General features: G+C 49.3%; 1 protein-coding gene across 1 annotated transcript in view; it reads right to left on the bottom strand.

Annotated features, from left to right (window-relative positions):
- Window positions 1-17,931, bottom strand: part of CALCR (calcitonin receptor) — a 173,907-nt gene that overhangs the window by 42,966 nt on the left and 113,010 nt on the right. Inside the window, exon 8 of the mRNA XM_083189448.1 lies at window positions 935-1,088. Within this exon, the coding sequence (XP_083045574.1) occupies window positions 935-1,088 (154 nt within the window). The remainder of the gene's footprint in view (window positions 1-934; window positions 1,089-17,931) is intronic.

The following is a 17,931-nucleotide window of genomic DNA, read 5'->3' as shown; positions in this document are numbered from 1 at the left end:
GTTAAATGCCCCCCCAGACCCGATTTTTAATTATATACCCACCCTGATGGTTAATTATGAGGTCAAATGCCCCACCCCCATTGTTAATGCCACCCCACGATCAACGCCAACCCAAAGCGTGGCGAGGACAGCGAGCCCGCGAGGGGTGTCAGTACACGTCCTCCGACCCTTTCATACCCCCACTATACACGTTGGCGTGGAGTTGACTTTATATAGTGTGGCGAGCGCAGCGAGGCGAGCGGACGCGTAATACGTAGCGCGTACTGCCGCTGCTCGCCACGCTTCGTGTTGACGTTGATCGTGGGGTGGTGTTAGCAATGGGGGGGCATTTGACCCATCAGGGTGGGTATACAATGAAAATTGGGCCCAATGTAAAATCGGGTCTCAGGAAACATTTAACATTGGGTACAATCTAAAAATCGGGTCGGTCGCATCGCATCGCATGCACTTTGGTCGCATGCGATGCGATGTGACCAATTTTTCAGACCCGATGGCATACAATTGAAATCATGGGCGCCGTACTAGGAAACAAGTACCTATGTGTCTTCTGAAATATGTGTTTTATACACATGCGCACACACACACACACACACACACACACACACACACACACACACACACATATATATTTATATAGATATAGAGAGAGAGAACAAATATATATTTCAGAACTCAGCTACAGAAGGGATATCAATGGCTTTCAATTATCTGTTTTAAACGTGCAGGGGAGGAGAGGTGCCCCCTTGAGAGCAGGAGCCCGGCGGCAGATGACTCCATTGCCTCCCAAACTTCTGCCCCTGTGACTCCTCTTTTAACAGTCTTCAAAGAAGACCGACAACTGAATGCCGTATAATTCCTATTACAGATACATCCTTTATCTTTGTTATAATAAGAAACAAGGAAATAAGATAACGCGTGAGTCTTTGGCACTCACCCCAGCCCAGAAGATAATACCAGTGTAAATGCTGTTCTTCAGCAAACACCGCCACCACAATGAGAGTGTGCAGGTAAATCCCTTCGCAAAGCATCCAGAAGTAGTTACATCCCAGCATGTACTGGTGAAAGAACTGCAGCACCTTGCAGCTCACCTGGAAGACATGGATGTGAAACGCGTTACATTATATTACAACAGAGGGGTGTAAATCATTCACAGCAGACTAGTAATACATTTGCCTCATGATATTTTTAATGAATACATTTTGCAGTTTTATTATAACCCAGTCCGGAATGCCTGGTTTATAAACTCTTTGTTCCCCGCACACATATAACAATAAAGTTTTTCTGGAGTCTAGCGGAAGACATGAATCATGTCCTTCTGCAAGGCTCCTAAAAAACTTTATTGAGAGCAAGGAGAGCGGGTAAGTCTACTATATCCCTATTGAAGGGGTGATTGCAGTGAACTCCATCATCAGGCTAATGCAAAAACACATTCAATAAGCAGTATACTAAGAATGTTCAGTGCAAGGTGTCGGTTTAAGGGGGCCCGCCAGAGGCATCAGTGTACCGGGCCTCAAGATTTCTGTTCCAGCCCTGCTCCCCTTTGGCTGCATGCAAGGGGATGCGGGTAGCGCCCTTGGTATGTGTGTGCATACAATTACAAGACGTACTCTGCCCTTCCTGGAGTGACCCGAGCTTTTCTAATCCTCCGTCTGGCTTACAAATGAGTAAGAATGTGGTGTTTGACTTGTGGACATGGTTGTTAACTTTTTGGAAATTAGTTTTTGCAACGAGAGGAGAGTAGAATGACAAAATGATCATTTTTATGGTCATTTACTGATAAATGTGATGTTGTTAAAATGTTGCAGAATAAATGGGCTTATCGGACCTTAGGAAACAAATTGAAAGTAAACAAATACAAAGCTAAATAGGAAGGTAATTAAGGCTTTGGGGAGGAGGAAGCAGACATTTTAAAATGAATAAATCAGAAATGACAGAAACACAATTTAGAAAATACAATAATCAGAGATAAAAAAAAAAATCTGCAATCCATCTACGTGACAGGAAGAGCGAGAGTGCGTTACAGCGGTGAACTCAATCAAAGCAAATGTTAAAGGTGTGTGTATATATATATATATATTTTTTTTTCAAAGGTAGGTCGGCACTCTAGTTGACTGGTCCCATTACGGTGTTGCCTTCCCAGCAATTGTGGTACAATGAAGAAAGAAAGAGGGCGGCATTCACGGATTTGAATGTGGAAAATCTTTAGTGAAAAAGTGTCACATAGACCGACGTTTCGAGGCTGCTGGGCCTCTTTTTCAAGGTGTGAACAAAAACTTTTGAGCGGCTTAACCCCTTGAGTGGTATGCCCGGAAATCTCTCGGGCTCAGCGGGCTGTCCCAAAAAAATTCCTGGCATACCACAAATATGAAATAAGTGCGCGCCAGTGGTGTCCAGGTGTGCACCACTGGCGCAGCACCTCTAGAGCCCCCCCCCCCAGTCATTCCTCCAACCCTCCCATCACCTGTGCTCTGGTGATCGCACGCCGGAGCTCATCTAACCCCGCTCCCCCAGCCGCCTGCCGCCATACTTTTAGTAGCAATGACGTAGGCGGCAGGCTCGGGCATGTTCGGGGCATCTCGGGGGGACTCGCTCAGGCACCCAAGTCCTCCTGAGCCGCCGCGAACATCCCCCAGCCTGCCGCCCAACATCACTGCTGAATGTGACAGGCCGGCGGCTAAGGCAGCGAGGACAGCGGCGGCAGGGAAGCTCCGGCGTAATAACGCTGGAGCAGAAGTGGGGAGGGGGGGGCTTCCAACTGTGGTGGGTTTTGCTGGGGCAGGACAAACCTGCCCTGGTAGGTTTGTCCTGCCCCAGCAAAACCTACCACTCAAGGGGTTAAGGACACCCGGCCGACTGCCCACCTGCCCCCGCTGCCAAATCCCATCAGTACCATGCGAGGGCATATACGTGAACACATCCCCTCACATGCAGCCGAAGGGGAGAGAAATCATTCAATGGTTTCCCATAAAACTGCTCCGGGCCAGTGTCCGCCGTCCCGCCCCCCTCCCGCCCTCCCCTAACCACGCAAACGCCTTAGCAAGTATTATTCTCGCCGAATGCACAGACTCCTCACCATCAGAATGGGGTCAAATCTGGCACCATCACTAATGAATCACCCCCCTGGCTTTGGTCCGCATGCATAACATCCAGGTGGATTTAGATTTCTGGAGATCCGAACCGCACATCTGTATTATAATTGTGACCTTGCACCTCATCACCTCATTGCATTACTTTATGTTATGGACAGGGCCGGATTTGTCACTAGGCCCGTGAGGCACGGGCCTAGGGGCGGCACCTGTCATGGGCGGCACCTGCTGTCACTCAGACACTGACACGTTCGCCGCTCAATAAAAGATGGTCAGCAGGAAGGAGCTCTCTACTCTCTGCATCCCACGATTCCCCACTACTGTGCCTGTGCGCTGCTGCCGCCGCTGTACCTGTCACGCTCTGGGCAGCAGCGTCGGCAGCATGAAGAGACAGTCCCGTCCCTCCCTCCTGAGCAGTGCATGCAGGCATATGTCACACGCTGACAGACAGCCTGAAGCTCTGAAACTCCGGAGTCCGTCCACCTTCCGGAGTCCCGTCCACACAAGCTGTCCAAAAGAGTTACGCTGCTTGTGTTTTATGTTCCTTACTACTTGAGGCATGGAACTATTCTCCCTGCAGTCAGTGAACCCAGTGAACCCTCCTTCCTCTCCTCATACTGCTGCTGCTGCAGTGCACTGTGCGGGATGTGTCTGGAGCAGACAGTTTAACTGTTTGCATCCCTACTATTAAACACACAGTAAGTGATAATACATTTTCATGTTAACTGTGTGTTCCTCCATGTGCATGTGTGTCCCACTATTTATTGTGCTTCCATAAGTTCGATCTATCGATATATATATATACTCTCCCAAGGGTCCGGCACTGCTTGTCCTTGCAGTAGTGGCACCTCTCATTCCAGCATTATATATATATATATATATATATATAGATCCAGACGGCGGCACTCCCCCAATAAAGATATTCTCACTCAGCAGAATTCAACGTTTCGAACCTTTTATTTAACGGTTCTTCATCAGGATATACCTGAATTCTGCTGAGTGAGAATATCTTTATTGGGGGAGTGCCGCCGTCTGGATCTGTATGCTGACCCTGCGGGGTTATGGATGGCACCCTGACTTATTCTTCTGGTTGAGGACGTGCTGCTCCCATCTGGACTTTATATATATATATATATATATATATAACACATGTGCATATATACGGGGGGGGGGGGGGGGGCGGCCAAATATTTTGTGCCTAGGGGCGGCCTGGCCGTTAAATTCGCCCCTGGTTATGGAGCGTTTACGAGGATAGAACTCATAGATTTACAACTCTCCAAGGTGACTGAAAGGAACCTCTGTCACTGAGTTTATTAGTTTGACATGTATTCCATGGAAGCCCATAAACAGAGGTAGCACATTTATTACAGATCTAATGGAAACTGAAAATATACAATTAGCACATTTAAAACAAAGACAACACCAAAGTGACCTGTGCTTTGTAATATATGAGGAGTCGATGCATAGTATTTCGGAGGAAATAAAAGATTCAGATGAATTCAAATGATGTATGTGATTCTGCCACATCATCCCCCCCAAAACCAGGCAAAATGTGGCCTGTAGCGTGTGGCCACGTACACGGTGAATGTAGAATGGGGTGGAGCCAGTGTCGGGTCTTACCTTTGTGGAGGAGGAGCCCTGCAGCCCATAGGTAAAAACCGCCACTGGGTGGAGCACCTATATAAATGCAGCCCCTTTTGTCATTGGTGTACCATGGACCATGGACTGCAGTATAGACACAGATGTTAGGAGAATCGGGCACCAGGACACCACATGGGGAAATCACACGTCTTTAATAACTTCTGCCACACTTTACTTGGTTGAGGGCATCTATCAACTACATTAATGGTTTTGGGTAGTACTCTGTTCCCATTCAGCCACCAGCAAGTACTTGTATGATGTAAAGACCAACCCTGTCCTTGTTGGCAGCTGAACCGGAACAAAATTATATCCTACCCCAGGTGGCAGGGATCATGTAGAGGATGACCGGAACAGCCAACTCAGAAGGAACTCGATCTCCCTGTGGCCAATAACGACTCTTCCTGACGTGGAATCAAGTACGGTAACCACAGGGACCCGGTATGGTAACCACAGGGATCTGGTATGGTAACCACAGGGACCCGGTATGGTAACCACAGGAATCTGGTATGGTAACCACAGGGACCCAGTATGGTAACCACAGGGATCTGGTATGGTAACCACAGGGACCCGGTAGGGTAACCACAGGGATCTGGTATGGTAACCACAGGGACCCGGTATGGTAACCACAGGGATCTGGTATGGTAAACACAGGGACCCGGTAGGGTAACCACAGGGATCTGGTATGGTAACCACAGGGACCCGGTATGGTAACCACAGGGATCTGGTATGGTAACCACAGGGACCCGGTATGGTAACCACAGGGATCTGGTATGGTAACCACAGGGACCTGGTTTGGTAACCACATGGTCCCCGGTATGGTGGTCTATCCATTGAAGACAAAGCTTAATAAAATAAATGCAAATGTCTACTCACTTCAAAATAAGTGATATACTCACGTCTATACTGCATACAAAGAGGCCCGGCTTAAGAGATGAAAACACATGACCTTGGCATCATTCATACTCGATGAACTCTGTGGTTTTGGGTAGTACTCTGTTCCCATTCAGCCACCAGCAAGTACTTTTATGATGTAAAGACCAACCCTGTCCTTGTTGGCAGCTGAACCGGAACAAAATTATATCCTACCCCAGGTGGCAGGGATCATGTAGAGGATGACCGGAACAGCCAACTCAGAAGGAACTCGATCTCCCTGTGGCCAATAACGACTCTTCCTGACGTGGAATCAAGTACGGTAACCACAGGGACCCGGTATGGTAACCACAGGGATCTGGTATGGTAACCACAGGGACCCGGTATGGTAACCACAGGAATCTGGTATGGTAACCACAGGGACCCAGTATGGTAACCACAGGGATCTGGTATGGTAACCACAGGGACCCGGTAGGGTAACCACAGGGATCTGGTATGGTAACCACAGGGACCCGGTATGGTAACCACAGGGATCTGGTATGGTAAACACAGGGACCCGGTAGGGTAACCACAGGGATCTGGTATGGTAACCACAGGGACCCGGTATGGTAACCACAGGGATCTGGTATGGTAACCACAGGGACCCGGTATGGTAACCACAGGGATCTGGTATGGTAACCACAGGGACCCGGTATGGTAACCACAGGGATCTGGTATGGTAACCACAGGGACCTGGTTTGGTAACCACATGGTCCCCGGTATGGTGGTCTATCCATTGAAGACAAAGCTTAATAAAATAAATGCAAATGTCTACTCACTTCAAAATAAGTGATATACTCACGTCTATACTGCATACAAAGAGGCCCGGCTTAAGAGATGAAAACACATGACCTTGGCATCATTCATACTCGATGAACTCTGTACATGTATTATCTGACTGCTTTTATTAACCCTTTCTGCCCCTGAATAGTAATACCACACTTTGGGTCTGATTCAGATCCGCTCGCTAGACAGTGTATGACTCGGCAAGTGTGAGGGGGTCTGGACATGCGCAAAAATGTGCATGCATAGACCCCCCACCATCGGAATAGGAATAAATTCTCCCCCCTTCTGAACAAGCCTGAATCAGGCTGTTTGTCAGCATATTCCTGTATTTTTAAAGCAAAGGGGTTAAGGAGATCAAGAAAAGGGAGCACGACCTTGAAAGACGATAGAGGACGACTAACCTGCAAGAGGGTAAGTTAAAACTAAAAGCAAATAATGAAGAATATCAGTCCACAAACATCCATAAGGAATCAGAGTTCCAGCCAAATGAGATAACAGGAACAAACTATAGACCAGCTCCTGCAGCCGGCTGAAGCCTTGCCGATTGGAATGACAGGCAGCGGTGCGGTGAGCCCAGCGACGGTGATGAGGTTGGGTGCCGGGAGATGATGCAGCAGTGATCTCTGACATCAGGTCATGCTGCGCACAGCCGCAAAGCAGCACACCGGGGTCGGGAGCAGCTGGGCAGCATCTGAGCTGGACTCTCAACGCTGCCCGGCATTAGATTTGCGCATGCGCAGGCCAATTGCCGAATCCTGAGATTGGAAGCTCCAATCCCAGGATTCAAATACCAGCGTTTTTAGGGCCAAATCCTGGGATCCTACCGATCCCGGGATTGGCTACCCTACTTGCAGATAAATGATCAGCCTTCCGGGCTGAAATCTAACCAGTGCCATCAATGGAGCGCCAAAGTACCAAGCCTGCCGATGTAAGCCAACTGCCTTCGTCAACCTTCTTTGACCCAATGTATGTAAAAGACATTGCTGAAACTGCCCAAATATGGTGTCACATGACCTGTCATCTGGACACTCTCTCACAAAAGTGTATGGACAATGTCTAGGTTAAGTCAATAGGTCCACCCCAAAAAGTCAACATTAACAAAAACGACACTGAGAAAAAGGTGAACACATGAAAAAGTCGATATGAATGTTTTAAATTTTTGGTGGGTCAACGCGACACCTCAGCTTGTGGTCCACCGATGATTGTGAGTTTCTTAGATGACCCATGAATACCTGTGATCGAGATCCGGCTTCTCATCGACGTATCACTTTGGAGAAACTGCAGACCTGTTCACACAGGACTCACACTCCCCGGGACACTCGCAGAATGATGGCAGGCAGAGGGGAGGTCGCAGGGGTCCACTCAGCGTTGTATGGGCATGCCCACAAAAAAGGTGGGCGAACCCATAGAAATGCTGGGCGTACCCCTGTGAACGCAGGTGAGCCCATGCCTGCTCAGGGCAAGTGGCTGACATCACATGACCTCAGTGCCCGCCCCCGATTTGGCGGAAAGTGGCCATATGAAAAGTAAGTCTAGGCTCACTTTTCATACCGAACGGAGAAAAAAATTATTCGATGGGGAGTGACCATCAAATGTTTTTTTTCCTCTGTGTGGCTACATGCAAGTGGATGTGTAGGCATACACATCCGCTCACATCGTGTCACGGGTTTTTGCTCGCAGGGGGGGGGGGGGGGATTCGAAAAAGTTTTGTTTTAATGACATGAAAGCATTAACCGATGCCTTTATTTGGTGTGTTGGTATTACACCAGTAGAACAGGATGCCCTAGGAAAGGCATTTGATGCACTACTTAACACTGTGTCGCCTGACTGCAATGGCCCAAACAATAGATGACAATTAAATTAATCTCCGCAATTAAAATTCTGGGAGTAAATGATCGTCAGTGCCGCTCTCTCCCGCAGTGTTTTATGCTCCGCTCAGTAAAGGACCGGTTGACAGCGATCCGGATAGAATATCATGTCTGTGGCTTGCGCATCATTACGTTCAGCTGCGATGCCAACATACTTCAGCACTGCATCTTTATTTCCATTGCTTTATTAGCCAGTAACACAATGTAATTTAATTTCACTGCACGCACAGGACATTTAATTATCTGCAAATGGGTAGATTTGGCGGCAGGGCGCATACATTGTTAATGTGTGGGCAGGATTAAAGTTAGGAACCTGGCAAATATTATTGGCGGGATGTTCTAACATCCGAAGTCCAGCTCCGCCCCCTTTGCCGCCCATCGCCTACATAATTATCGCATATGCTCTAACATATGCGATGATTATGGCAAAGGACAGCTCTTGAGTTAAGAGCTGTCCTTTGCGGTGAGAGTCAGCGGGTCCTGGCGGCTCTCCCCTCCCTCCCTTACCCAGCACTGCTGCTGCTGCGCCCGGCTCTCCTCCTCCCTGCACCCGGAAGAGGATCACAGTGCAGGGAGGAGGAGGTCACAGGTCCGGGCAGCACAGCTCTGTGCTGTCCGGACACAGGTGAGGGGGGGGAGGGGGGGGGTGTCAGTGCGGGGTGGCGGGGGTCCGTGCAGGGCGGCGGTGGGTCGCAGTAGAAGCCCATAGGCTATGGGGCATTGCCATTTTTCGGGCGATGCCCCCCATCGCGGTAACCCGGCGGGGGGTTGTTTAGAGCATCCCAGAATGTGGTAAAACCCCCAAAACAGGGTTTTTACCGCATTTTTAGTTTAGAGAATCTCCCCCTATATCTGGGGATAGGTTTAGCTTTAAGATTTGTACCTATACAAAGTTTAAAGTAAGGATTAATAAAACAACTGGGTTACTGATATTTACATAATAAAGTAGGGCGGCGGCGACGGCGGGGGAGGCGTCGGGGACCCGGGGCAAGCTCCGTTGCCACAGCGCACGAGCGCCTCGTGCACACGGTGGTCGAGCGTCTTGTGCGCGCACGCCCCTGGCGGGAGCCGGCCGCTAGCGGGGGCTGGCGATACTTTCGCCAGCCCCTGCAAAGACTAGGCCGGCTCCATCTGTATACCTAGATCATGTTTTCTTCAATTGCTACTATGCATAAGGTAAAAAAGGGAGGTGAACCTGGATCACACTGGGTGATTCAGGAACAGGTGCGCCTGACTGAGTGGTTTTTCTGAGCAGCTGCCCTGGGACAGGGTAGTTGATCCTGTACAAATTGGTGGACAAAAGGAAAAAAGAGGGGGGTGGGCAGCGCTAATTAAAGTGCTGTGATTAAGCAATATGAGCAATTATAAATAAAAAATGGAAGATTGGTTAGATCTATAACAATTTAATACAAGATCTAAAATATATGAAGCCAGAAGGCTAAAAACAGTGAACAATAATAAATGTAGACAATATAAAATGTCAATGACATCTCACCACACCGAACCACATGGGGGGAAGGTCCTGGAAGTCCCAGATGTTCAGAGAATGTGCACAAATGGCGCCCACTCGATGGTGGGGATGAACCGGAATGTCCAAGAGATGATGTTGATGCTGTCCCCAAGCTGCAGTATGGAGGGAGGGCACAGAGATGTTGATGCCAGGAGTGGCCCACTCCTGGCATCAACATCTCTGTGCCCTCCCTCCATACTGCAGCTTGGGGACAGCATCAACATCATCTCTTGGACATTCCGGTTCATCCCCACCATCGAGTGGGCGCCATTTGTGCACATTCTCTGAACATCTGGGACTTCCAGGACCTTCCCCCCATGTGGTTCGGTGTGGTGAGATGTCATTGACATTTTATATTGTCTACATTTATTATTGTTCACTGTTTTTAGCCTTCTGGCTTCATATATTTTAGATATTGTATTAAATTGTTATAGATCTAACCAATCTTCCATTTTTTATTTATAATTGCTATGTATAAGGTAAGTAGTGACTTGCATAGGGTATGGGTCATAGGGTTGACACTATGAAGGTCAAAATACATTAGTTTCACCACTGAAGGTCGACAAGGCTTATGTAAACACAAGAAATAGGTCGACATGGATAAGGTCGAAAGGTCGACACAAGCATTAGGTCGACAATGGGAAGTCTTTCACATTTTTTTGCCCCAAATTTTGCGGTAAGTCGTCATTGACACATATCAATGCAGCGCTCACCATGTGGATGGTAGGGTAGGAAATACAGCCGGTTTTGGAGGGGGAAAAACATGAAAAACTCACGTCGACCTTTCCATTGTTGACCTAATGCTTGTGTCGACTTTCTTACCATGTTGACATATTTCAGGTGTCAACCTAAGCCCTGTCGATCTTTAGTTGAGTTTTTAAGGTTTTTGTTTGGTGCTTATACTGAAATTGGTCGTCATGGACACCGTATCAGTGTACTGCGTCCCCTCGCATGGCTCGTTGCCCTCGGCACACTGTTATATTCTCCCTCTATGCCCACTGGGATGGCAAAATATGAACAAATCTTTTTTTTTTTTTATCCTGAAAACCCCTTTTTCCATGTTGACATTTTGTTGTGTCGACCTTTTCACTGTCTAACTAGGCACTGTTGACCTAATGACTGCATCCCTGGTGTCATCTATCTATCTATCTACACACACATACACACACACATACTGCATATACACAAAGCATGTGTGGAACACTCATTAAGGGCGAGATGTACTAAAGGCATTTTCCTATGTATCAATCCCCGTCCGCCCCGTTTTCGCAAGGCTGGGTATCGCCACCCCCTGGGCTTCTTTTGCCTCCCGCCGTACGACGTCCGCACGCCCCCCCCCCCCATCAAAATCTCCTCCTCCCCCTGGTGTGACAGCCGGGAGGACATCCGGCTTCAGGGGGGAGGAGATGACGCAGGGGGATGCTGCCAGCCGCCGGGAGGTGACGGAGACCCCCGCAGCCCACATCACAGGTATCGCGGGGGTCTCCGTCACCGCAACCCGATGCTGGCCGCATATGTTAGTACATATGCAGCAGCATCGCGGCGGCTGCAGTGCGAAGGGCGGCGATGTATGTTAATACATCCCGCCCTAAATGCAATGTTTTTCGATTGGCAAAATAAAACAACACAACTTAATTCTCTGTCACATTCTCTGCCACCAATGATATACAGCAATCATGTCAGCGATCAGGTACCGCTGAGTCTAGGACCGGTAATGGAATCTGCGCGCACATATCGGGAAGGGCTGGCATTTGGCGCTGATCGGTGTCTCATACTGACATGTGTTTTAAACTCTTATCCACGGAGAAGAAAATTGCCAAGATTCAGATGGAGACCTGACCTGTGCTGCAAGTGCCAGCTGCTCTACAGCGCAGAGGAACAGTGCCAGGGGTGGGGGACATACATTTGGCACCACGATCCCCATTTCATGCCATTGCAAAAATAAATTGCTCGTCCTTTTTTTTTATCAATCTCGGAATTTAATTTTCGCTGCAGGGGAAGAAAGTTTGTGCGACACGGAAAGGGAAAAAGATTTGAGAGAAAATATAGCGGCAAAGCGTGTACTGAATATATATATCACTTATATATTTAGCTACATGTGTCAATCATTCTGGGAGTGTGTCTATAACGCTGGGAGGAGTTACAGTTAACCCTTAACTCTGCCCCCCTCCCAGCGTTATACAGTACACACAGTGGAACAGAATTGGTCAGTCCTTACCATAGGCGAATCTAGGGGGTGGTCCGGGGGTGCACTGGACCACCCATTAGCCCATTTTGTAGCTGAGGGATGGGGCTTTCCAACGAGCCTAGCCCCATGTCTCTAGCCCCCTGGGAACCGGAGATACTGCCAGGCAAAGCTGCAACGTTTTCCCTATAGGATAACATGGGACCCGCTAATTCCGACCCCCACCCAGTTCAACGGCTGCCAGTTCCCCCTTCGGCATCACTGAAGCTCGAGGTTGATCTCAGTCAAACTCAAATCGCTGGGCCTTCAATCTGATACCAGGCTGGATCCATATGGGTTAATTGGTTCCAGGGATATTGAGGTTAAACTGTTTTTTTTTTTCATTTCTTAAATGTAATTTCATGACTTTATGTTCTTTGAGGGCAGATTTCTCTGGAACCAAACAGCCCAGTTTCACGGGACCAAACTCATTCGAAGCCAACTCAAAAGTTCTTCAATATGATACTGGGTCAGTTGGTTCCGAAGATATAGCTGGTTGGTTAAAGGGGGGTAGGGAGAGGGGAGTGGTTGTCTCTACCCCTCACACCAGAAAATGCAGGGACTAAGCTGGTGTATAAGGGGTCAGCCTGGGAATGCCCCTGCATGATCCTGGGACCATATTCCCGGGTAAATCCCTGCATTTTCTGTTGTGAAAGGGGTATTATTTCAAACAGCCGTGACCTGAGGTGCTCTGAATACAGCCGGGCAGCACCCTGCTCTCTGCCCAGCTGTCAATGACTGTCACTCCTGCAGCTTCCGCTCCAATTCTTCTCCCCGCTTTAGCCTCAACCTGCCCCCCCTTTAATCATGTGGTGACGGTGCCCGGTGTGCTTCCCCGACGTCACGCACAACAACAGCGTGCACAATATTTCAAATGTCCACTCGGCTAGAGGGGACACCAGGAGGGGAGTGGGAGCGTGCTCTGCGCTGCGCTCTGCACCTCTCTCCATAGAAGCAGCTGCACCGCTCTCCATCTCTCCCTGCAGCAGCAGCGAAGGCTCATATAAGAATTTACAGTAAGTTTCACTTTTTGGGCCTTGCTTAAGGGACGCTACAAGTGGCGGTATGTGGGGGCATTACGCATAATGTGTGGCTTAATGTGTAAGGGGCATTACGGTGTGCAGCATCATGTGTAAGGGGCATTATGTGTGCAGCATCATGTGTAAGGGGCATTATGTGTGCAGCATCATGTGTAAGGGGCATTATGTGTACAGCATCATGTGTAAGGGGCATTATGTGTGCAGCATCATGTGTAAGGGGCATTATGTGTGCAGCATCATGTGTAAGGGGCATTATGTGTGCAGCATCATGTGTAAGGGGCATTATGTGTGCAGCATCATGTGTAAGGGGCATTATGTGTGCAGCATCATGTGTAAGGGGCATTATGTGTACAGCATCATGTGTAAGGGGCATTATGTGCGCAGCATCATGTGTAATGGGTACTATGGTGTGCGGCATCATGTGTAATGGGTATTATGGTCTGCGGCATCATGTGTAATGGGTTCTATGGTGTGCGGCATCATGTGTAATGGGTACTATGGTGCCATCAAGCAAGAACCCCCTAGCAATGAGCACGTAGGTAAGCAACACTTATGTGGCAAATATGTAATGGGCATTACGGTTTGTTATATAGTATGTAATAGGCATCATGATGTGTGGCACAATGTGTAATGGGCATTATGGTGTGTGGCCTTATGTGTAATGGGTATTACGGAGTTTGCTAAAATGTGTAATGGGCATTACTGTGTATGGTCTAAAGTGTAATACCACACCCCTTTTTGTGATGCCATGCCTCCTTCCCATGAGGCCACGCCCCCTTTTTGCCACGTGGCTATGCCGCGCAAAGATCCCCCTACTATTATGTCTAGATCTGGGACCACCCATTACCATAATTCTAGATTCGCCTATGGTCCTTACATGTCCCAACGCACCCTCACCCAACCATTATACCCCTGTCTGGTGGCAATAAAAGGCTAAAGTCACTCACATCATAGCCCAGGTGCCCATTGTAAGCACCCACTGCCCGCCCCCCGAGTCCCGCTGCCCGCTGCTGGGCTGCTTCTTACCCGCCAATGCCGCAATACTGTTGCACTCCTCCGTACTGCCTGCAGTCCACGGCCCGCTCACGACGCACTGCGCCCTCTGATTGAACCGGCTCACCCACCGGCTGCCATCGCACACTTCACCCTCCCTCTCCACCGCGCGTCTGGCCCAACTGCTGCAGCCCTGCGAGGAGGAGGAAGCATACCCGGTCCCCGTCCACAACACATGCAAATTACTAGCGTGCCAGGCTGCCAGCAGCGGTGCCTCCTCCACCCCGCAGAGACCAGGGGATCTGTACCTCCTCCACCCCGAAGCGCAGAGACCAGGGGATCCATGCCTCCTCCACCCCGCAGCGCAGGGACCAGGGGATCTGTGCCTCCTCCAACCTGCAGCGCAGGGACCAGGGGATCTGTGCCTCCTCCAACCTGCAGCGCAGGGACCAGGGGATCTGTGCCTCCTCCACCCCGCAGCGCAGGGACCAGGGGATCCATGCCTCCTCCACCCCGCAGCGCATTGACCAGCGGATCCGTGCCTCCTCCACCCCGCAGTGCAGAGACCAGGGGATCCATGCCTCCTCCACCCCGCAGCGCATTGACCAGGGGATCTGTGCCTCCTCCACCCCGCAGCACAGAGACCAGGGGATCTGTGCCTCCTCCCCCCCCGCAGCGCAGGGACCAGGGGATCCGTGCCTCCTCCACCGCGCAGCGCTGGGAGCTGCTGCTCTGTGACTCCTCCGCAGTGCAGGTATTAGAACCCCCCTTCGGAACCCAGCTCCCAAGTGCTGTGTCCCCTGCCCTGCTTCTCTCTCCCGTCAGCGGCCCGGACCCAGCACGTGGCCTCCTGCCATCACATGGGGTGAGCTCTTGGGGGTTGGAGCATCTCTTTCCCGGGGGCCACCAGCTGCTAAGCACCACGGTCCACACAAACGCTCGACCTACCCTATTTTCCTGTACCCCTTTTCAATATCCAATATACCCCCTCCCCAATCCTACATACTCCCCCCTGACCTATATACTGTACATCCCCTCCTCAGTATCCTGTATACCCCCTCCCCAATCCTACATATTCCCCTCTGACCTATATACTGTACATCCACTCCTCAAAATCCTATATACCCTCTCCACAATCACTACATAACCCCCCCTCACCTATATACCATATACCCCCTCCCCAATATCCTACATACCCCCTCCCCAATTCCGGCATACAGTACACCCCTCACCAGGCTGCGGCATGAAGAAAACACTGATCCCTGGTCCCAATCCAGGAGGCCGGGGCAGCGCACACATGTGAGGAGCAGCAAATTAAGGTAAAAGCCAGCTGCGTTATAATGGGGGATCCGGGGAGTGACCGGAGTTAGCATCCGGGGATCAGCTGTGTCTAATGGGGAGATGGCGGCAGTGTGTAGCTCCAGTAAGAGCAAAAAGACGGCCGCTCTTATTGGGACAGTGTGGCCGCAGAGTAACTGCTAAGAGCCCCACACGTGACTGCCACCGGTAATCACATAGGGGGATTCCAGTTATTGGGGGAGGTAGCCAGTAATCACAGGGGACCGGTAACTATAGGATGACTGTATTTGCGTCCAGGGGTTCGGTAATTGAAGCCTTTCAATACACGTCCCTGGGGGGGTGTTTGCCCTGTAACCGTCGGGGGGATTCCTGTTTTTGTGCACAGTAAATGATGTACTGTACATGGTGTACCAATAGCTCCATAAGGCACCTCTTCTACACGCGCTACACCCACACCAAACCCTCCCCCACCCACGACACACCAAACTCACCGCCTTTCACAGCAAGCCCACAACCCATCCCTCAACCATGCCCACCTATCAAACCCCACCCCTCCCGACCATCCCACAATTACAACGTTCACAGGTTAAGAGGGTGGAGCCCCTCACGACGGTGTGAAGAGCGGCCGTAGGGCGCGATAAATCACCTAGTATATATATATATGCGTGTGTGTATATTAGTGTTTTATATATTATGGGGGGGGGGGGGTATGCACTAACATCCGCCGCCGCACATCGCAGACTACAGCATTGATAATAATCGCATATGCAGCGGTAACCCGGCGTGCAGGTTTTTGTACATACGAAAATGTGGTGAAAACTCGATAACGAGGTTTTCATGTTAGAACATCCTGCTCTGTATATGTTGTGACAGGAGGGTCATAGGGGAAACATTACTAAGATGGGGAGTTCTAGTTCATATGTGATGTTGCTATGGGCAACCAATCAGAATCAACTTATAATTTATTTAGCACCTGCTAGAAGATAATAGATAGTATCTGATTGGTAGCAACATCCCATGTTAAATAGAACTACCATCTTAGTAAATTTTCCACATTTAGGGCCAGATGCACTAAGCTTCAAAAGTGATCAAATGGAGAGTGATAAACAGCCAGCCAATCAGCTCCTGCCTGCCATGTCACAGACTGTGTTTGAAAAATGTAACCGTTAGGCTCCCACACCCCCCCTTGGAGCCCCGTGTTTGCTGCACACCCCCCCCCCCCCCCCCCGACAGGTCATTAGGTCGACACAAACATTAGGTGGACATGGTCTAGGTCAACATTCAAAAGGTCGACATGGGGTTTTTCACTGTTTTTTTTTTACCCGAATGTCTACACAGTCGACATGGACACAGGATTAAGTGCACTCCCCTCCACTTTATCGCTTCACCAAGCTTAATACATCTGCCCCATAGATACAGTTACATTCAATCATCAGCACCATTCCCAGGATTGGTGATAAAACACAATGGGGCAGATGTATTAATCCTGGCCAAGAGATAAACTTTAGATAAAGTGGAAGGAGAAATAATAATAATAATAATAATAATAATAATAATAATAATAATAAAAAAGGTGTGTGCCAGTGGTGCCTGCAGCTGTGCCACTCTGCTTTCGACAATCATACGCCGCAGCTCCCCTGCCACTGCCCCCGCCACCATTATTTGCAAGGAGCAGACGGCAGGCTCGGGGATGTTCAGGGCGGCTCGGGGGGGCTCGGGTGTACAAACACCGGAGCGGAGGTGAGGGTGGTGCCCGGACAAGTGGGTGGGAGGAAGCCTATGCTCTGTGGTGGGTTTTACTGGGGCAGGACAAACCTGCCCTGGTAGGTTTGCCCTGCCTCACCAAAACCCACCATTCAAGGGGTTAATACATCTGCCCCAGTGATCCCTATGGCTACATGCATTTTTGTTTGCCGATTTATGTGAAACCACGTGTAAAACACAATGAACCATCCCTGACACGTGACAGTGACTTTTCTTTACCAAGTATAGTATCTCTTACTAACTGCTGTGGTGCTCATCTTCATTTGGATATAAATCATTTTAAAAGGTTCCTCTCAGATGTAGCAGTACACACCCGCGCTTCTAGGTGCCACGTTCACAATCTCTTTTCACAATCTCTCCATACATGGACTTAGACACGCCCTTTGGGTAGGGCATGACACGCCCCCTCAATGGGGCGCTGTGCAAAATTCTACTACCAACTATAATCTCCCTGAAACTAGTTTTCAAAAGTAGGCAAGTATGGTTTTTTCCATACGTTGAGATTTACATTGTCCTGTACTTTCACCTCTTCAGTGTTATTAGGACAAAGCCAGATTGGCTGCAATGCAATTTGTTCTCTTCACTGAAGGTATACAGATCTGACGGCATGGCACATGTGTATATTTGGATTTACATTCTCTAGTATGGCAATGTTTTCTCCGTGTGACATACAATATAATCATTCTCATCCATTTTGATTCCAATACATTAGGGTAATAACAATACTTACAGCCATGACACATAGATTAAACCTACAAATCTAAATTTATCAATCTGACATCCCAATATGTCACGCAGACCTTTATTGTAT

Source organism: Crinia signifera, chromosome 5 (assembly GCF_055691185.1).
Source record: "Crinia signifera chromosome 5, ASM5569118v1, whole genome shotgun sequence".
Lineage (NCBI taxonomy): Eukaryota > Metazoa > Chordata > Amphibia > Anura > Myobatrachidae > Crinia > Crinia signifera.
This window is presented reverse-complemented; position numbering and strand designations above follow the sequence as displayed.